This window comes from Lepidochelys olivacea, assembly GCF_965140295.1.
Source record: "Lepidochelys olivacea isolate rLepOli2 genome assembly, chromosome: 3".
Lineage (NCBI taxonomy): Eukaryota > Metazoa > Chordata > Testudines > Cheloniidae > Lepidochelys > Lepidochelys olivacea.
The window spans coordinates 99966703-99987999 of record NC_140413.1 but is presented as its reverse complement, the minus strand read 5'-3'; the positions used below and the strand labels follow the sequence as shown (position 1 = coordinate 99987999).

Here is a 21297-nt window from a genome sequence, read left to right as displayed (position 1 = left end):
TAACATATCCCTGACTCACTGTGCCGAGTACCCATTTGCTTGATGTGATGCTTTCCCAAGCACAGTGAAAAAAGGGAGAGGTACGATCTGAAAGGAAGAAGACATGCTGTCCTTGATTAAGAAGTCAAAATGATTGCTTGGATGCTACAACTGTTGGGTGATTAGGGCTTTCTGCCAATGAAGACAGCTGGTGACACTGAGGAACCCTGGAGCTTCTTTTAGAGACATACTGTGATCTCTGTTCAAAAGAGGGTCTGGAATAAGATGACAGTCTAAATCCATGGTTTTCAAACTTTTTTTTCTAGGGAACCAGTTGAATAAAATTGTTGATGCCTGTGATCCAACGGAGCTGGGGATGAGGGGTTTGGGGTGTAGGAGGGGGTCAGGGATGGGGCAGAGGGTTGAGATGCGGGGGTGAGGGCTGTGGGATGGGGCCGGGAATGAGGAGTTTAGGGTGTGAGAAGGGGCTCTGGACTGGGGCAGGAGGGGGTCGGGTTCTCGGTTGGGGGGTGCAGGCTCTGGGGTGGGGCTGGGGATGAAGGGTTTGGGGTGCAGACTCCGGGTTTGGGGTGGCTGGGGCAGGGGACTGAGATGTGGGAGGGGGTCAGGGCTCTGGGCTGGGGCCAAGGATGAGGGGTTTTGGGTGCAGGAAGGGAGCTCAGGGCTGGGGCAGGGGTTTACCTCTGGTAGCTTCCGGTCAGCAGCACAGCCAGGGTGCAGAGGCAGGCTTCCTGCCTGTCCTGGCACGGCAGACCCTGCTGCACCCCAGAAGCAGCCAGCAGCAGGACTAGCTCCTAGACAGAGGTGCACAAGAGGCTCCAAGTGGCTCTCACCCGCAGGCACTGCTCCCTCCCCGCAGCTCCCATTGGCCAGTTTCTGGCCATTGGGAGTGCAGAGCCAGTGCTCAGGGTGGAGGCAGTGCACGGAGCCCTGTAGCCCCCCTGCCTAGAAGCCGGACCTGCTGCTGGCCGCTTCCAGGGCACAGCATGGTGTCAGAACAGGTAGGCACTAGCTTGACATAGCTGGGCAGCCCACCGTCGACGGGACTTTTAACGTCCTGGTCGGCCGTGCTGACCAGAGCCGCTAGGGTCCCTGGGTGCAGAGCAAGGCAACCCAGTACTGAGTTGTGATCCAAACACTGAAAAACATTGGTCTAAATTGTTTCCTTTTGTAACCTGAGTGTAAACTCCGAATGAATAACGCACTGCACAAGAGTCCTTTAGTGTATGCATAGTGTCATCTGTTTTGGCAGAAAACAGTTTAGACCCCTCAAAAGGTAAGTCTTCTATTGTATTCTGCTGCTCCCTTGGAAAGCCACATCCCTGCAGTCAGGACGAATGCCACATACAGACTGCAGCGGCTACAAAACATGAGGTCATATCAGCAGCGTCTAAGATGTCCCTTGGAAACCAAAGCGAAAAAACTGTTCCCTGTATTCTTCTGACAGTTTTGTCATTAGTTAGAAATTGCACAAAAATTAATAAAATCGTATTTTGACAAAAGATCCTGATAATTTGCAGCTCTCATTTGAAGACTGGCAGTTTTAATCCAGCCATTTTAATCCAACCTCTTGAATTCCTTATCCCTTGAAGAGGCTTTTGAGTGTGATTGATGGGATCACTCATTAGTGGCTGTGACCAGGATCAGGAATCAAGAATCAAAAACTGGGTGGGTAAAGAGCCAGTCAAATTCTTGCTGAGGGATTTGGTATAGTCTGTCCATTCATTTGGCTACTGGGGGTATTGAGGCTAGAGTCTGCCAAAGGCTTTTCACTGGCTCCAGCAAGACTTCATAGATAGGGAGAGTAACTCTTCCTGGGACAGGATTCTGTAAAATATCTAGGAGAGAGAGGGATTCTCTTGCACAAGTTCCACCTGCCCGCAGAGAAGTGGCTACCCTCCTCATGAGGGCCTGAAAAACTCTGAAATCCTCTTGGGATTAGGGTAGGGGAACAACTCTGGAGGGACGGCCTCATCTGGTGAAGCTATAAGGATTCTTCCACTAATTCTCCCTCCTCCATGGGGTCCAGCTCAGTGGGATGGTAGCAGGATGCTGAGTAATGCTTTACTGCAATGGAGGAGTAGGAAACTCTTCTAGAGTGTGACCGAGATGGAGGTCTTGTGTCTCAGAGCAGCCCAAGACCAGCAAGGCCATGGAGGATACTGCATAGCCTGAGCCATCCATGGCAAGGGACCCCATGCTGGGATTTATTTATAGGAGGACCAGTCTTGACCTTTAGGTCTTGTAGTAGTAGAAGGCCTGTAAAATCATCTAAAGGAGCTCTAAGGAGAAACACGTTCATCTCTTTCAGAGTAAGAAGAGATATAAGCCTCCTCAGAAAGGGTAGGAGCAGTTCCCATGGGATTTCTAGGTGACCTAGGTATAGGAGACACATTTGGTTCCAAAGAAAGCAAGGGTTGGGGTAGGCAGAATGGTGATGAAATGACTAGTGCCGGTGATCTGGGCATAATTGATCGAAGAGATGACTCTCTCAGAGATGGAAGGCATAGCATCAGGTGCTCTGACGGGGCTGATGGAGCGAAGCACCCCAACAGGGGAGATGGAGCGGAGCTGAGGAAGCGGTCATTGGTTGTAGTGAAGGAGAATCTAGACAGGAAAAACAAAGGAGATCCCTTGCATATGTCAACAGTGCCACGTGCATCCATGGCGCGTCAACGGTACTGGTGTTGTTGAGTGCATCAATGGTGACAGTGGAGCTAATAGAGGCTGAAATGGCTGAAGAGAAGCAGAAGAAGAAGGACCCAGAACAGGTAAGACATTAGTCTTGACAGTCCTGAAGGAAGGTACTGCCTCACATGGGACCAGTGAGTACTTGGATTTGTGAGACCTCACATTTGAACCAGAGGACTTACCAGAAGATTTTCTGGGAGAAATCAGAGACTTCGTATTCTTGCAAGCATCAGAATGCTTGGAGCATTTGGACGAAGCAGACAGAGATGACGAAGAATAATGTGCGTCACCAAACTTGCATCCTAAATCACAAGTAGCTGGAAAGCCGCTCCTGAATAAGTGAGTCCCTGCCGCATGGTCAGTGCCCAGCTCTGACGAAGGACTCATCACCTCTTTCCTCAGGAGAACTTAAAGATGAATGTCCCTGTTTTTCAGTCCTGGTGGGGAAGGAGGAACAAATAGGGCATTTGTCTCTCACATAGCCCTCACCAAGACAAATCAAACAGCTCTTGTGCCTATCTGCGACAGGTATAACAGCTCTGCACATGGCAAACTGGGGATTTTTCCCCCCATAATAAATCCTCCAGGTACTTCTATAAATGATAATATAAATGTAATTAACTATACTATATATACTAACCACAACTATATACACCAAAAATTTCTGAAAGCTTGCTAACTGAAGTAAATGCTATGGAGAACATCAACTCTCAACAGGTGGTGAGAAGGAAGTAAGAGGGAGGCAGCAGACATGTCCCTTTCATGCCCTCATCTGAGAGCAGGGACAGATGTGATGCTTAGTGGTACTGTTGGCAAAAGTCTCTCATTCGAGCACACTAGGTGCAGATACACCACCTACAGTGGAATGCATATGTGCACAATCACTTGAAGGAGAAACTTTGCTCTAGCTGGATAATCGACACATTTGTATACAGGACAATACCTCCAATTTTTTTTCCTCATACAGTTGTACTAGACTGGAGTTCTGGGGACAAAATTCTTGACCATATTAACCTCTTCTATTTCCTTTAGCAAAATTTGATTCGTATAGAATGGATCATAGACTGAATTAGATTTATATTACCATTCTTCAGAGTAGGCAGTACCCTACAATAGTCTGATGTGGCATACAGCTGAACACCCACATGTGTGCAACTGGATTCCCCTAAGCACCCTTCTTGAGAAACTCGACAGCTGTCCCAATGTCTCCACATGTCCAGAGGGAGCGAGAGGCAGTCCTGACATCTCTTGCTGAGGGGAGCTAGTCTTTATGATGTGAAGTCCCTGTGCATATTTGAGACTTTAGTGTATAAACTTTCTGTACAGAAGCTTATGTATATAGGATGAAATTTACTCACATGGATGGCTGAAAAACGGCCTCAAATACTATGCTTGAAATAAATAGATTCATAGCCAGAAGGTATCCTAGTGATCATCTAGTTTGATCTCCTGCATAACACAGTCCATGGAACTTCCTCAAAATAATTCGTATGGCATATCTTTTAGAAAAGCATCCAAACTTGACTTAAAAATCTCCACTGATGGAGTATCCACCACGACCCTTGGTAAATTGTTCCAATGGCTAATTCTCTTGTTTATCAAACATTTCTCAACACAAACACATAACAAAAAAGGAAAATGTAATCTTGAGTGCTACAATTATATCCCTACCTATTCTAACTTATTATTAAGTAGAATTTATTTTGGCTTTTCTGCTATAACATGCACCTTTAGTGTGTAGCCTCTGTGGGATGCTAAGTTTTTATGGAGGGTATATCTGAAATTGAATTTCGAGTGCATAACTAAAATACATGCCTGTGTTTAACAACTGTTTGAGATGCATTTTATGTGTGTTTTTCATGTCAGTTGGAAGACTAAAGGTTTAGGGTTCACATGGGCGAATGATGGGCTTGAAGAAAGGACAGTTGAGGAAGAGAGGGGATTTAGTTATCATGAATGTTTAAGGGTGGAAAAAGGAACAAAAATGAGTGTAAAAGGGGTGGAGGAAAACATATTTTAATTTGATTATTTTAATTCTGACTCCTTTACATTGTTGTGACTTGGAGAGCTTTGCATTTGTCCCCCCTCCCCACAGTGCTTTCCCAGCTTTAACCTAAATGTCTCTCCCCTGGTATTGCATTGGGGGGGGGGGGCGGGTTTGCGGAGGTTAGAGGAGGGGAGACAAAGGCACAGGCTCTGATTCACCAAAACAATTAAGTGTGTGCTTGATACCAAAGGGATTTAAGTATATGCTGAAATGCCTCTGAGTCAGTAGATGTAGGGTATACTCTCAGCTCAGCCACTGAGCCAGTATGTGCCCTTAGGCAAGTTGTTTAATCTTTCTGTGGCTTCCCATGCTCGCAATGGTCTTGTGTGGCTTGATTTATTAAATGTACAATGGAATCTGAAAACATGTTTGTCTTCTTTTCCGAAGGACACATTTAATTTGTACTTAGCTAAAATAATAACATATTCTGCAAAGGTGTGTGTACGTGTGTGTGTGTCTGTGTTACAAAACATCTTGCACAAAGAATTCCCACCAGAATCTTTCAACTGCACACTCTGAGACTAAACAGTGTTTACACTTTTAAAATTCTTAAATCTGAATTTAAACAGCCTTAAACCTCATTCTTCTTGGAACTCGCTTCTTTACACAGTAAGTCTGTGGTTTTTATTTTAATCTTTTTTGGAAATTTAAAGATATAGTATTAATCATTAACTGTTATAATGTTAATGGTGGCCTAAGGCACTTTGCTTTAACATATTTTTTGGTGCAAGTCAGCTCCTCATTAAGGTATGACAGAAAGTTGTCGGAACACTTCATAATGTAATCCTTGATGTTTGGATTACTCAGAGGAATAAAAATAAAAAAAATTCCCATGATTTCCATTTGTCAGTTTAATTTTAACAAAGGACAACAAGTATGAACTTACCTATGAGTTATGTAAGTTTAAATCAATCAGTGAATCCCTCCTGAGCCTCACTGCCTCCAGCTTTCCATTTAACAGGCCAGCTATGAAGCATTAATAATTAATTAATCTTGTTATACCTACATTAAATAAAATGTTTTTTTATATGAGTGCCTATATGTCTTAAAGACAACTGACTTCATTGACTTGACAGGCCTGATCAGAAGGTTATTTGTAAATTAAGTTTGTTTTTCAGCATTTTCTCTTCAATGGGAACTTGGTAGCTCTGGGGATTTACAATGGCATACTACACCTTTCAACTCTAGGTCACTGCTTTGAGTTCAATCCAGGTTAGTTAGAGACATTAAATCATCATCAGAGCTGGTTCAGTGGATGAATGTCCAAATTTACAAAAGTCCCCATCACTAACTGACAATCTGAGCAGACAGCTAAATGACTGAATTGGCATGTACACTAAGCTATACTAAGTGAGGGCTGTGTCACATTGAGATGGCAGTGTTGAGAGAGGCTTGCACTGCAGGTGTTCATACCGCAACTGTTCTGGGGACACAGGACTACTGTTTCCAGAGCTGTCAATCCAGCACCTTTCACAGGCTAAGCAGAAAATTTATTTTAAGAAAAAAAAAAAAACTTTACTCTGGAAGACTCAAGAATAATTAAGAAAGAGTAAAAACATATACTGCTTATTATTTCTGTTTCTATGGCATTTGCTATCTCTCCCATTGATAGATACTATAATTCAGGGGTGGCCAATCTGTGGCTCCGGAGCCACATGCGGCTCTTCAGAAGTTAATATGCGGCTCCTTGTCTAGGCACCGACTCCGGGGCTGGAGCTACAGGCGCCAACTTTCCAGTGTGCCGGGGGGTGCTCACTGCTCAACCCCTGGCTCTGCCACAGGCCCTGCCCCCCTCCACCCTTTCCCACCCCCGCCATGCCCTCACTTCTTCCCCTCCCCCCCAGAACCTCCTGCACACCACGAAACAGCTGATCGGGAGGTACCAGGAGGGAGGGGGAGGCGCTGACTGGCGGGGCTCCTGGTGGGTGGGAGGCGCTAGGGGCTGGGGTGCTACTGACATATTACTGTGGCTCTGTGGCAATGTACATTGGTAAATTCTGGCTCATTCTCGGGCTCAGGTTGGCCACCCCTGCTATAATTCATGCAACTAAGTTACAGATTTAGAACTAATAATAAAATTGTGTCCAGTTTTATTGCTTTGCTGCCTAGGTATTTCAGCAAATATAATTGTGTTCACTGTAATCATCTACTACTTGCCAAACATTAGGTCTTTACTAAGCACCAGGAACACAAAAGATACTAATAAGGAAAGGAGGCCATTCCCAAAACTATAATTGAAACTCTGGCTCAACATGAGCCAGTGTTCTCTCTCAACATTCACATATCGTTAAGGATTGCCTGCAACTATGACAAATAGAGAAATGTTCTTTTTCCACCCTGCTTAATTGAAAAACTATGAATGTGCTACAACTGAGAATCTTTGGAGCAGACTAGCTTTAATGTTTATTCATCAAGAGTTGACCCAAGACACTAGCAAACTACAAAATACAAATGATTGCTTTTCATGACTGCCAGGATTTGAAGATTGTTGCTTGCTATAAGCACACATTTCACGATCATAAATATGCAGCTAATTTGCATAATGCTACCTATTTGCGTACTGCTCCCACAGCTTCTACCCTCATTTCAAAATCTTAGATAACAGGTCCTTATTATCATTAACTTTTTGAAGAAGTGCACACTTTAACTCTGTCACAATTAATCATCCAATGCTTTTGTCTGGCTCTTAAGGAGCAAGCTATCAACATTATTGCAAAACTGCTTAGAATTGTAAATGATCTTTCTGCCTGCTCTCAGGCATTTACTCCGCACACATATTGCACCTTATCATGATAGACAGATAGATAAATAAATAAATACATACATAAATAAAAGCAGCATGGTTCAAATACAATTTGAGGTTGCTGAAATGAAAGAGCAAAAGAATAATTTTGTGGATAATTTTACCATTTTTACAATACATTCGCTAATTCAGGAGAAAAGTAGTGATAGAATTTTAGAATCCTTAGGATGATCTGGATTCTCAAACCTGTTGGTTCCAGATAAACAAGAAATCACATTTTTCCTCAGAACCATTTAAACAGAAAATCTATCAAGTTCGCAGGGCAAACCAATCAGTGAAATAATAACTTAATGTATTTGCTATGAAGAGGCAAATCTTTCAGTTTTATGATCAACAAGACCCCTTTGGTTAGTTTTCTTATCCCCGGAGTAACTGGTCATTGTGTATATGAATAGGATTTCTAAGGACTACAGTAAAAATAAAATACAATAAATTGCAATGGACTTTGGTTCTTCTCTCAATATTCATTCTGAATATTTATAATCATTTTAAGTAGCACAGAAATTCTAGTTATAAAAGCAGAGCACATATGTGATAACTTTCATATATATCTCTTTCTCATTCTTACCCCTTGTAAGCAGGGTCTGATTGAGGTCTCCACTGACATCTAGTGAGGCCCTTGAGGGAAAAAACTTCAGTAGCAGACTGTGCTTGCACAGAAATGCCTACTCTGCCTAGGTGCACAGCAAGATGGACCTGCTTTGCCAAAATGATCAATTTTGCCTGGTTTGGGTTACAAATCACTCTAGTATTCGAATGTGGGAGTACTGAAATGTTGTTCTCCTTACTTTTTGAGTAAAGGGCAGCAGAACTGTGCTTAGCATGCCCTGATTGAGGGGGGTCACCCTAAACTGAACCTCATTTGCTAAGCCGGGGTTAGGATGCCAAATCCCAGAGGAGATGAGAGTTGGTGGCAGGTGTTCATACACAGCAGCGTGGACACTGCATAAAGAGTCATAAATACCACTTGACCTGCTGCTCTCCAGTGTTTAACGACAGAGCTGACCGGACTCAATTAAGAGTCCTTGCTTCCAGCTGGTGATTTCTAGAGCTGTCCTAACTGCTGAGCAAGTCTAGGGGCTAAGCCTTAGACCTTGTTTGAGAACAATGAAAGGCAACACAGAAGCTGCACTGAGAGTAAGGTTCTACACTACCTGCTGAAATCACTTTGAGCTGGGTTAAGTGGTGGAACCTCAGAATGTGACATGACAGCAGCAGCTATGAGCCAGTTACAGAGGTGGCGGCTGCAAGGCATTGCTCAATGCCCCCCCGAACACACCGCTGAACTCTGGGTCTCTGCTAACCAAGGACTGCCAACTGTGAGTGGGGTGACACAGAGGGGAAGGGGAGTGGTGTGATAAGGGGCATTCCTTTGTTGGACTTTCACACCACAAGGTGAGCAACTGAGACAAAGGACACTGCCCAATGCACTGTGGGGTGGATGTTTGCTTGTGGTCACCTGCTTCTGAATTATGGTTGTGGTGCTTTCCCAAATTCATGCTGGGTCCCCTTTTCCCGTTGAATAAAGGATTTATTTTGTTGTACATGGACTCGGTGCTTGTGAGAGGGGAAGTACTGCCTCTTAGAGGCACCCAGGGTGGTGTTTAGTTTTCAGAGGTTACTGGGTGAGGGCTCAAACCAATTCTATTTTCTGTTGTTGAGAGAAACCCCATGACACTGAACCCTACCCTTCTTGCTGCCGACTCCACTTGCCAGAAGCGTTACACCCTCCCAATATAAAAATGTTTAGTGCCAAATCTCTTTTAGAGGTGAGAAGATTAATGAATAGATAAAAATTTTCTAACAATTACTTACCCTCATTGTTCCTTTTAAAATTTCCTCACTGGACAAATTAAGGGCTTTACCTTGCTCTCACTGAAGTCAATGGCAAAACGCCCCTGAAGTCAGTGGTGCAGGATCAGGGCCTACAAGTTTCTGGGCTAACAAAAGTGGGTAGGGGCAATGGCAAAGGAGACAAACAGGGGATGGCAAAGGATGCTAGATCACAACTATGACCAAAGTTGAAGCAAATGTGTTCCCATCAGCAGCGGGAGGCTCCTTGTGTATGCATGAAGTCAGACTAAATGATCAACAGTCCCTCTGGCCTTTTTTTCTCTCTGTTCTTCTGACACTGAGCTCAGACACAAAAGCAAAGATAACCTGGACCCACAGACGCATTTCTGAATGTTCCTCCCCACACCATGAGAGTGGAAGCAACTGCAAAGAGGAAAGAGCAAAAAAAGCATAAAAAACAGAACTTGAAAGAAAAGATGCACAGAAAAGAAAAAATAAGAAGACAACAGAATGACAGAAGAACAGGGACAGGAAAAGACAGAAGGGAAAGAAAAATGGAGAGAAGGTGAAGAACAGACCAAAGAGGAGACAAAGGAGAACCCAACTGTCAACATATTGTAAGAAGGCGCCAACATAAAAAGGCAAACTGATTCAAACAATTTACCAAATAGCACACCGCATGCAAGTTGAAAGCACACAGTGGTACATTAGTGGTCCCACAGATCTTTTTGGACAAATACCAGGAAAAGCTACAAGTAGTTTGATTTGCCTGAGGATTATAGGGGTTTCCCTTGTGCTAGCCCCTTTGGTTCTGCTTGATATTTATTTCTGAGTTTAACACTTTGCACTGATTGTATTTCACTTATTGGGGTACTAGGGTCATGTTGTACTGTAACTGGATATATTTTAAAATAATAACAAAACTACTGACTTCTGTGATATTTCTCCCTCTTTCATTTCCATTACCCCAGAATCCTTCCCTCCTCTTGCTGAGTCTTCTTCAGGATGGCCCTGGAATCCATCATTTCATGAATGTGCTTCAGAGAAGTACAGTAGGCAGGCAGCTTTAGCAGCAGGCCCATCAGTCAAAGGTGATGACAGAAATATGGATTAAGGACTTAAAAAGTGCTTTGACAAAAATTTAAAAAACCCAAAACAAAAGCCTTGATAAAACTACTGCCCTGTTCATTTCACCTGGTACAAAGTTGCAGCTGCACAAAAGGGTTTTTTGCATCATGTTCTAATCCAAACAGCCACATGAGTAGCCCTTTTGGAACAAAAAGCAGAGCAGCCATATCTCTCATTTGCAATGAATAAAATGTTGGATTTATTTTTCCTAGGCACACCTTTCTGCAATGAAATACAGATTGTTGATGTTAATTTCTACATGCTCACCATAGCAACTGAAGTCAACGTGGATCTAATTTTTTTCCAGCTAGGCTCTGCTTTCTTGAGAACAGCAATTTAAAAAGAAGTATATGCAGCTCTCTTTCTAAATGATATAAACATATCAAGCAACAGTTAAGCTACAACTTTTTATAGCACATACCTGTGATGGCCCATGTGTCTTGCTCGTTTTATGTGTCCAACTCCTTTGCATCCTGCAGTAGGGCATCCTCCATGTTCTAAAGCTTCCACTAATTCCAAGGGACCTATATATTCGGACATACGAGAAATTAGAAAAGTTATGTAAATTTACACACAAGCAAGAACTGGAGGATTACATTAACACATGGAGATGTAAATAGGTACACACCACACAACTTAAAGTACTTATTTAAATGATTTTGCAGAAGTATGATGGAGACTAATGCAATATGTTTTAAAGAGGAAATAAAAATGTCCTGTGTAAATGAACCTCTATAGAAAAACTACATAATTAATAGTCCATAAAAAAGTACACACAATTTAGAGCATGTTTTATTTGTAATATCTTTTAGATTAATCACACTGCAGCTGTAACAATGTTATTTTGAAAGAGCAGAGAGTCAAACTAAGACTTCCTATTGTGCTTAAAGACAGAGATCTGTTCATAATGGATATTGATCTTTGAGGTTCTTAGTTTGAATTTTCCAATAAATGAAGAGGTGGAAATCGATGAAGACAACATTAGTAAGAGCAAGTCATAAATGCATTTTTGACAGCTTACTCCACTGAACTTTTGGGAATATCTGGTTTTCATCAATGGATAATACATCGAGGATTTAGAGTAGCAGCCGTGTTAGTCTGTATTCACGAAAAGAAAAGGAGTACTTGTGGCACCTTAGAGTACTTAGAGTGCCACAAGTACTCCTTTTCTTTTTACATTGAGGATTGTGGAGGCTTTGAAGAATATGACTAGACTTTAGGTTTGGTACTCAATCAAACAAGCAATACACGATCCATGATGTCAGCAAGTCAGACACTGAAATTCTCCAGTTTAGCAGATGGAGAAATCTCTTCTGAACAGCAGCAAACATGAATTGTTTTTAGTATTTTTCTTTCTTGAAAAACACACACACACACGCATTCAGACATACACATGAAAGACAAGATTTACTTAAAGAAATCTTCCTACATGACATACATATTTTCACTCACAGCAAAACAAGAGTGTGTGAGAAAGAGAGAGATTTAATTCTCAGCCATATTCCAAAAATACACTTTTTTGGAACTCATTTCATGTTACTCTGATTCCAGTGGAGTCACACTGGTGTAATGGTGGCTTAAATGGTGTAATGGAATGGAGAACTGAGCTTCTTATCTTGTTTACATTAAAAAACAAAGTCCATAACCACAATGCAATATTTAAAAAAAAAAAACAAAAAAAAATCCACACACAAACGCAACCAGACAGACATCATACACAGAGCTGGATTTTGTGAGTGAATTTGTGTAGCTAACTTTCTTTCACAACTACCTTAATTGTGCATGTGAATGGCTAACTAGATGAAAACCCTGTCTTGCACACACACAAATCAGATACAGAAATGCAGATGCATTTTTAGCATGCATTAGGCACCTGAACTTTGGAACAGTCAGGCCCAGAGTATCCAACAGGTTAATATTAATCTCACCTCTGATTTAAATAACTTTCAAGGATGTTGTTGATAACATCCACAGTGCAGCACATTAAATAGCAGAAATACTATTCCTATTATCGATAAAAAGTTTAGTCAAATTCCTCTGTTCTGCCCTGTCCCAGATAACAGTCCAGGTGGAACCTGAGTGTTAACTCCAGTGCCAGAAGCAACAAAAAAATAAAACTGTTTCTTTGGGTGGAAGTTTGCTCCTGCTAACAAGTTCTTACGGAGGTCAGCCTAGCAGTCAGCGTTAGAATAATGTTCATCCATGGACAGGATCCTAGAGCAGTCTCTAGGAGCTGGAATTGCTGAAAAGTCAGTGCATTCTGTGTAATACTAGGGAAATTCCAGAAGACTGGAAGAGTGCTAATGTTGTGTCAATATTCAAAAAGGACAAGCTGGATAACCTGATTAACTATAATCCACTTAGCCTGATAACAACCCCAGCCAAAACAACAGAAAGGTTGACATGGGATTAAATTAATAAAGAATTAAAGGACATGGATATAATTAATGCCCGACAACATGATTTCGTGGAAAATAGATCTTTGTCGAACAAAACTGATTGCATTTTTTGGTGAGATTACAAGTTTGGTTGATAAAGGCAACTACATGGATGTAATATACTTAGATTTTTGTATGGCATCTGACTTGGTACTGAACAACATTCTCATTAAAAATTAGCACCATACAACATCAATACTGCACATGTTAAATGGATTAAGAACTGGCTAGCAGAGATCTGAGAAAGTAGTTGCAATGGGGATCATCAAATATGGGTGTTTTTAGTAGTGTTCCACAAGGATCAGTTCCAGGCCTGAGGTAATTCAACATTACCGTCTATAATTTGGAAGTAAATGTAAAACCACTGCTGATCAAATTTGTAACAATCTTAAATGAATCAAACAGTAACACAGAATCTCTACAGATGGAAGTTCCATGCTTGAATAATAAGAGCATAGCAGTAGGAATATACTACTGACCACCTGACCCAAGATGGTGGCGGTGACTGGGAAATGATTAGGGTGGTTAAAGAGGTTACAAAAAACAGAAAATTCAGTAATAATGAGAGATTTCAACTATTCCACGGTTTGGCAACCTTCAGAAGTGGTGTGCCAAGTCTTCATTTATTCAATCCAATTTAAGGTTTCGCGTGCCGGTAATACATTCTAACGTTTTTAGAAGGTCTCTTTCTATAAGTCTATAATATATAACTAAACTATTGTTGTATGTAAAGTAAATAAGGTTTTTAAAATGTTTAAGAAGCTTCTTTTAAAATTAAACTAAAATGCAGAGCCCCCTGGACCGGTGGCCAGGACCCGGGCAGGGTGAGTGCCACTGAAAATCAGCTCACGTGCCGCCTTTGGTACGCGTGCCATATGTTGTCTACCCCTCAACTATTCCCATATTGACTGAATACATGTCGCCTCAGGATGGGATGGAGAGATAAAATTTCTAACCACCATTAATGACAGCTTCTTGGAGCAGCAAGTCCTGGAACCCACAAGGGGAGAGGCAATTCTTGATTTAGTCCTAAGTGGCACACAGGATCTGGTCCAAGAGGTGAACAGACCTAAATAATTTGATAATAGCAACCATAATGTAATTAAATTTAACATCTTTGTAGGGGGAAAAATACCACAGAAACACACCACGGTAGCATTTAACTTCAAAAGGGGGAACTACACAAAAATGAGGAGGCTAGTTAAACGGAAATTAAAAGGAACAGTCATGAGAGTGAAATGCCTGCAAGCTGCATGGAAACTTTTTAAAATTACTGTAATAGAGGTTCCAATTATATGCATACCCCAAATTAAAAAAAAAAAAACAACAGTAAGAGGACCAAAAAAAACCCGCCAGCATGGCTAAACAGAGTAAAAGTGATAGATAGAGACAAAAAGACATCTTTTAAACTCTGGAAATCAAATCCTACTACAGAAAATAGAAAGAAACAAACTCTGGCAAGTCAGGTGTAAAAGTATAATTAGGCAGGCAAAAAAGAATCTGAAGAGTAATTAGCATAAGAGACAAAAACTAAAAGCAATTTTTTTTTTTAAAGTACATCAGAATCATGAAGGATGTTACACATTAGTGGGGCCATTGGATGATGCAGGTGCTTAAGGCGCACTGAAGGAACACAAGGACCTTGCAGAGAAACTAAATGAATTTTTGCATTGGTCTTCACTGGAGAGGATGTGAGAGAGATTCCCACAGCTAAGCCATTTTTTTTTTTTAGGTGACAGTTCTGAGGAACTGTCCCACATTGAGGTGTCAATAGAGGTGATTATGGAAACACTGATAAATTAAACAGTAATAACTCATCACCAGCAGATGGTATTCACCCAAGAATTCTGAAGGAACTCAAATATGAAATCGCTGAACCACTGACTGCAGTATGTAACCTAATGCTTAAATCATTCTCTGTACCACATGATTGGAGGATAGCTAATGTAATGCATATTTTAAAAAAGGCTCCAGAGGCAATCCTGGCAATTACAGGCCAATAAGCCTAACTTCAGTATCAGAAAATTGGTTGAAAATATAGTAACTAACAGAATTATTAGACACATAGATGAAAAAGTGCTGGAGAAGAGTCAACATGGCTTTTGTAAAGGGAAATCATGCCTCACCGTGCCTCTTTGGGGAGTAGGGGATCCACAAACATGTGGACAAGTGTGATCCAGTGCATATAGTGTACTTGGACTTTCAGAAAGCCTTTGACAAGGTCCCTCACCAAAAGCTTTTAAGCAAAATAAGCAATCATGGGATAAGAGAGAAGATCCTCTCACAGACCAGTAACTGGTAAAAGATAGGAAAAACAATGGGTAAGAATAAATTATCAGTTTTTACAGTCGAGAGAGGTAAATGATGGGGTCCCCCAAGGATCTGTCCTGGGACCAATGTCATTCAACGTATTCATAAATGATCTGAAAAAGGGGTAAACAGTAAGGTAGCATAGTTTGCAGACAATACTAAATTATCAAGATAGTTAAGTCCAAAGCAGACTGCAAAGAGTTACAAAGGCATCTCTCACAAAACTGGGTGACTGGGCAAGAAAATGAAAGATGAAATTCAATGTTAATAAATGCAAAGTAATGAATGTTGGAAAAACATAATCCCAACTATATACACACAACAATGGGGTCCAAATTAGCTGTTGCCACTTGGAGTCATCATGGATAGTTCTCTGAAAACATCTACTCAATGTGCAACAGCAGTCAAAAAAAAAATCTAACAATGTTAGGAACCATTAGGAAACCGAGAGATAAGACAGATAATATCATATTGCCACTACATAAATCCATGTTACGCCCAGACCTTGAATACTGTGTACAGTTCTTGTCACCCCAGCTCAAAAAAAATATATTAGAAATGGAAAAGGTACAGAGAGGGGCAACAAAAATGATTAGGGATATGGAACATCTTCAATATGAGAAGAGATTAATAAGACTGAGACTGTTCATTTTAGAAAACAGATGACCAAGGGAAGGATATGATAGAGGTGTATAAAATAATGACTGGTGTGGAGAAAGTGAATTAGGAAGTGTTATTTACCCTTTCAAATAATACCAGAATTAGGGGTCACCCAATGAATTTAATAGATGGTAGGTTTAAAACAAACATAAGGAAATACTACACACAATGCACAGTCAACCTATGGAACTCACTACCACGGGAAGTTGTGAAGGCCAAAAGTATCACTGGGTTCAAAAAAGAATTAGAGAAGTTCATGGAGGATAGGTCCATCAATGGCTATTAGCCAAGATGGTCAGGGTTGCAACCCCCTGCTCTATGTGTCCCTAAACCTGTGACTGCTAGAAGCTGGGACTGGACTAACTGATAAACTGCCATGTTCTGTTCAGTCCCTCAGAAGCATCTGGCAGCAACCACTGTCTGAAGACAGGATACTGGGCTACATGGACCATTGGTCTGACTCAAGATGGCCATTCTTATGTAAGCAATTCAACATAAGCTTCCAGTGAGATACTATGTCAAGAAGAGCTCATATGATCCTTGGATGTATAAACAGGGGAGTAGTGATTAGGAGTAAGAAGGTGATTTTGGATCAGTATATGGCTTTGGTGAGACCGATTCTGGAATACTGTGTACAATTCTGATGCCCACATTTTAAAAAGAATGTTGAAAACCTGGAGAGCATGCAGAAAAGAGAGACAAAAATGATTCAAGAATTGGACAAAATGCCTTACTGTGAGAAATGTAAAGAGCTCAATCTGTTTTATTTATCAAAAAGAAGCCTCCGAGTGGCTAAGCACCTTCACAGGGACAAAAATCCCAGGACTAAAGGGCTCTTTAATTTAGCACAGAAAGACTTAATAAGAACCAATGGTTGGGAGCTGATGCCAGAGAAATTCAAACTAGAAATTAGGCAGTTATTTACAACAGAGAGGGTGATTAACTACTGGAACAAACTACCAAGGGAAGTGGTATATTTCTCCATCTTTTGGAATACTCAAATCAAGACTAGATGCCTTTTCTGGAAGATATGCTTTAGTAAAATACAAATTACTCGTCTTAATAGCGGTAAATGGATGAGGTTTAATGTCCTATGAGATACAGTTCAGACTACATTATTTAACAATCTCTTTGGGCCTCCACCTATTTATTCAGTTTAGTCATGAGCAATATTGATGAGTTCCATATGGAGCCATAATTAATCATGCAAAACTGGTGCAAGGACTGGGAGTAGAACAGGAAAATTAAAGGCCTGAGAAGAGGCCTTGGGAGGATAACAACAAGCAAAGCAAACTTTCTAATGCCCACAGCCACATGACAGTGGTTGCTGAGTAGAAAATGGCTGCTATATTTGCCTTTAAAGTCACTGCCTAATGACACTCTTTAGTTCATTATTTTGTAAAGCATGTTGAAATGCCCTGAGTATGAAAGGCAAATACAAAATCTAATTCTATTCTGCTCAATCCCAATACTCATCAACATAATGACGCAATCCAATAAAGAAAACAATAAGCCAAATACTGAAGAAAATAGCCCTTAAATTGTCACTTCAATCACTCTCACATCTTTCATTAAATAGATACCTGCAAGTCACTGCTCTAATAACCAAACTGTTCACGATCTACAACTGACCATGGTGAGCTTACAACTGGTGATAAATTTAGTGTCAATAATTAGAGATTTAGCAGTTCAAAAAATAAAACAAAAACGCCTTGTCTCTGATTTACTGCTGCAGTTGCACACATTTCAAATGACCAAATTGGCATTTCTCTATTTCTTGGGAAATGATCTGATTGCTAGCTAGAGCAGAGGTGAATTTCAGATAAATCTGGAACCAGATGAAATTTAGACATTTGGGGTTTGGATATGAATTTATGATTTCAAAAACAAACAAAAACCAAGTATTCCTTGACTGTATACTTTGTGGGACTGGCCACTATCAGAGATAGGGTACTATACCTGATGGACCACTGTGCTGATCCAGTATGGCAATTCCTATATTCCATTATTTGTACGTCTATAAAAGAGAAAGGAATCCTGCACCTACACTGAGCCAGCTGAGGGTCAGAGCCATAGGGCCAAATTCTATGCTCGTGTAAATGGGCATAGTTCTATTCATTTCAGGGGTAAGCATCAGGTGACTATGAGGAGACAGTGCATTGAGGAGTAGTGTCCTCATCCTCCCTCGCCTCTTATTCCTCAAAGATCTCCTGCTGCTGGGGAATGGTCTGAGGTGGCAGAAACTGAACTTCCCTCTCATCCCAGTGGGCTAGGCCCAGAGCCCTAGAAAACTGCTGACAGTAAGCAGCCCAGGATCCCAGTATGATCACTGGGGGTGTCATACGGCAGAGGTGATGGCATCCAGAGTTGATCCCACCACTTGTGATGACTTGCACTGGACTCTTCTCTGTATCTATGACCCACGTAGAAAGTGTTCCTTTAAGGATGGGCGGGGGAACCCTGTGCAGAGACTGACGAGACTGAATGGACTGAGTGAAAGTCCCCTCTGCCATCCTCCTCAGAGCACTGGAGGAGCCCCAACTGAAAATGGTGGTGAACTGGGTGGTGTTGATGATAAATTGGGTCTGGAGACCGAACTAGTGTTGGTACACGGGATCCTTGGTGCCCATGATCTGTGAGAACTGCGGTTCCTCTGCTAAAGCTAAGTCCTTCAAGAATCAAAATTCCTGAGGCACCGAATGGGACACCAGTACCGATGCGATGGTCTCTCTGGAAGCCAACAGTACCAATGGTTTAGAACTCTCCACGGGAGATACTGGTGGAAGAGATGCATCTTATCTGGCAGAATGTTTCTCCTGGTCATCCCCGGTCAGTACAGAGGCTCGCTTAGAGCCATGTTTGCTCTTGTAAGAGCTTCTTGGTTTTCCAGCCCTAGTGGTACCAGAGGAACCTGCAGCTTCCATCGTACCAGATCTAGAAATTGACGATTCCAACACCGCTGACTTAGGAGACTGAGATCTCTTTGGAGCAGACTCTTTATGGGGCAAGTCACAGCCCCTCTTCTTGGGGCCTCTGAAGGTCTCTGAGGTCTCTCCCTTCTTGGGGGAGTGATGAGCCAAGGTCAAAAGGGTATTAGATCTTCCCAGAGACTGGAATATGGGGGGTTCCCCTGATCTGGTTCCAATGTGGGACAAAGGGAGTGCTCCATCATCCGAAGCCTCAGTTTGATCTCCTGGTTCTTGCTGGCCCTACATTTCAGGAGTAAGCAGAAGTTCACACATTCTGCAGAATGTGTGATTCTCCACAGCAGTGGATGCAGTTGGAGTGGTCATCAATCCAAACCTCCCAGCAAGTGAGGCAATGGCTGAAGCCTTGGGAGCTGGACATACCCTCTTAAGGAGGCAAGTCTCTCTGATAGGAGAAGAGAGGAAAAGAGGTACTCCTCTCGCTAAAACTAAAATCTAACTATCAACTAAAAACTACTACTAAGATTAAAAAAGGATTCTAATAAGATGAGGCATGCTGGAAGAGGACAAGTATTTGAGAGCTTCATAAACATTAACGGATATATTTTCACAAAATCTCTGTGAAATGAGGGAGTATTATCATCCCCACTTAACAGATAGGGAGCTGAAGGGCAGAGAAATAAATCAAGAGTATCCTGGGTGCCCAATTTGAGACATCTAGGACTTGATTTTTCTGCTTACTTAGCATTCTATATGATTGATTTCAGTAATAGATGTAAGTGCTCAGCGCTTCCGCAAATCAGACCCAAGGTCTCAAGTCAATCATCCAGAAAATGAAGAACACGTGAAAAGCTTGGATTAAGTGACTGGACTAGCGTCACACACAAACTCTGTGGCACAGACAGGGATAGAATCCAATTCTCCAGAGCAGTATTGAACTGACTAAGCCGTGAGATTGGCCTCTCTAATCCTATGCCTCATTCATTAGACACTTTCCAACTTTCACAAGAAGTGAAAGAATGGTCCTATACAGTCTCCTTCACTACACAACCTTGATTCATCCTTCGAGCACATCCATTCTGTGCAGGAGCTCACAGACTATGTCCACTCTATGTCTCTGGTAGAATCCCTTTCAAACCGGCAGCTTCAAGCCCCCTTTGCAGGCCTGGAGCACAAAAGGGACTAAACCTACTTTGAGCATCTGGCACCACATTTTAATCAAGTGCCTTTTCAAAAAGTCTGCACCGTGTAGGGCCTCGAAAACAAGTTAACATTCCAAAATATGGAGAGAGGACCCAGGGACAAAATCCTGGCCCAACTAAAGTCAATAAGAGTTTTGCCACTCATTTCAGTAGGGTCAGGAATTCCCCATAGATTCTTCTAGTATACAAGTGTAATTCTTATGCATAATTGTTAAATTTCATTTACAAGACCAGTGAAGTCACCTCTTAAAAAGCAATTAATTATGCCAAATCTCAATAAATTATGCGTTTTGTTATAAACATCACATCTACTTATTTTATATTGCATACACCAACTGCTGCCTTCTTATGAACTGGGTCACAGAGAAAGCATTACACAAATTACACATGCCCCTCACCATAATTTTAAAATTATACCATCTTATGATTTCTCTTACTAAGAGGAGGCTGAAGAGGGTGTCCAGTTTTTGCACACCAGCCTGCGGGATGGATATCGGGGCTATCCGCATCAGTCCAATAATCATAAATACTATCCCAGCCATCAAAGTGCACCTAAAAGCAAAAGAAAAACCATCAGAAAAATTCTTTATAAAGTCATTTTACCTCAACAATCTTCCAAAATGTTAGGCTTTATAATGTCAGCTTCTTTAGAGAAATAACATGAGAAAACTGTAGACATTACACAGCTGTATAAACTAGATTTTGGGCATTAGTCTGCTTCCACTGAAGAGAAAGGAAGTTTGTTGTTTACTTAAGTGGGAGCAAAATGGGTCTCTGTGTGTGTTACACTGTCAGGCTCAAAATATACATGTACATTTAGACAGTTATAATGTTTATGTATATACACTAACACTTTAAGGGCCAAATTATGTCCTCCCTCTCTCTCAAAGGGCTCTAAACATTTAGAACAGTCAAATTCCTATTTTAAACAGGAGTTAACCCAGTACATAGAATTTGTAAAGGGCCTCTGCACAAGGATGAATTTCACCACCCCCAAAAACAAAGGGATCTATAGCAATTGTAAAATTTGACTATTAAGGGTAAGGAATTAAATCAGATGAGAGACCGAACTGTGATTCTGTAGACGATAATCACTGATTTTCTTCAGGTTGGAACCAAAGATCTGCAACTCTAACTAACTTACTTAAATTATTGTACTAATGAAGACCTTGGATCTGTATTTCTTATGATCTTATTTATAAAATGTACATAAAAGGCTATTTCAATATACAATATGAAGTTAATTAAACTGCAAGGGTCACAAATATTGACATTTTAATATATTAGACTGGATATT

The 21297-nt window shown here is 41.3% G+C and overlaps 1 protein-coding gene across 5 annotated transcripts in view; it reads right to left on the bottom strand.

The window, feature by feature from the left end:
- L3MBTL3 (L3MBTL histone methyl-lysine binding protein 3) overlaps positions 1 to 21297 on the bottom strand; it is a 154163-nt gene that overhangs the window by 36133 nt on the left and 96733 nt on the right. For all 5 annotated transcript variants that reach the window (XM_084622647.1, XM_084622643.1, XM_084622645.1 and 2 more), the window contains exons 15-16: positions 20438 to 20552; positions 10885 to 10987 (exon numbers count right to left, since the gene is read on the bottom strand). In XM_084622647.1, coding sequence (XP_084478773.1) covers positions 10885 to 10987; positions 20438 to 20552 — 218 coding nt within the window. The remainder of the gene's footprint in view (positions 1 to 10884; positions 10988 to 20437; positions 20553 to 21297) is intronic.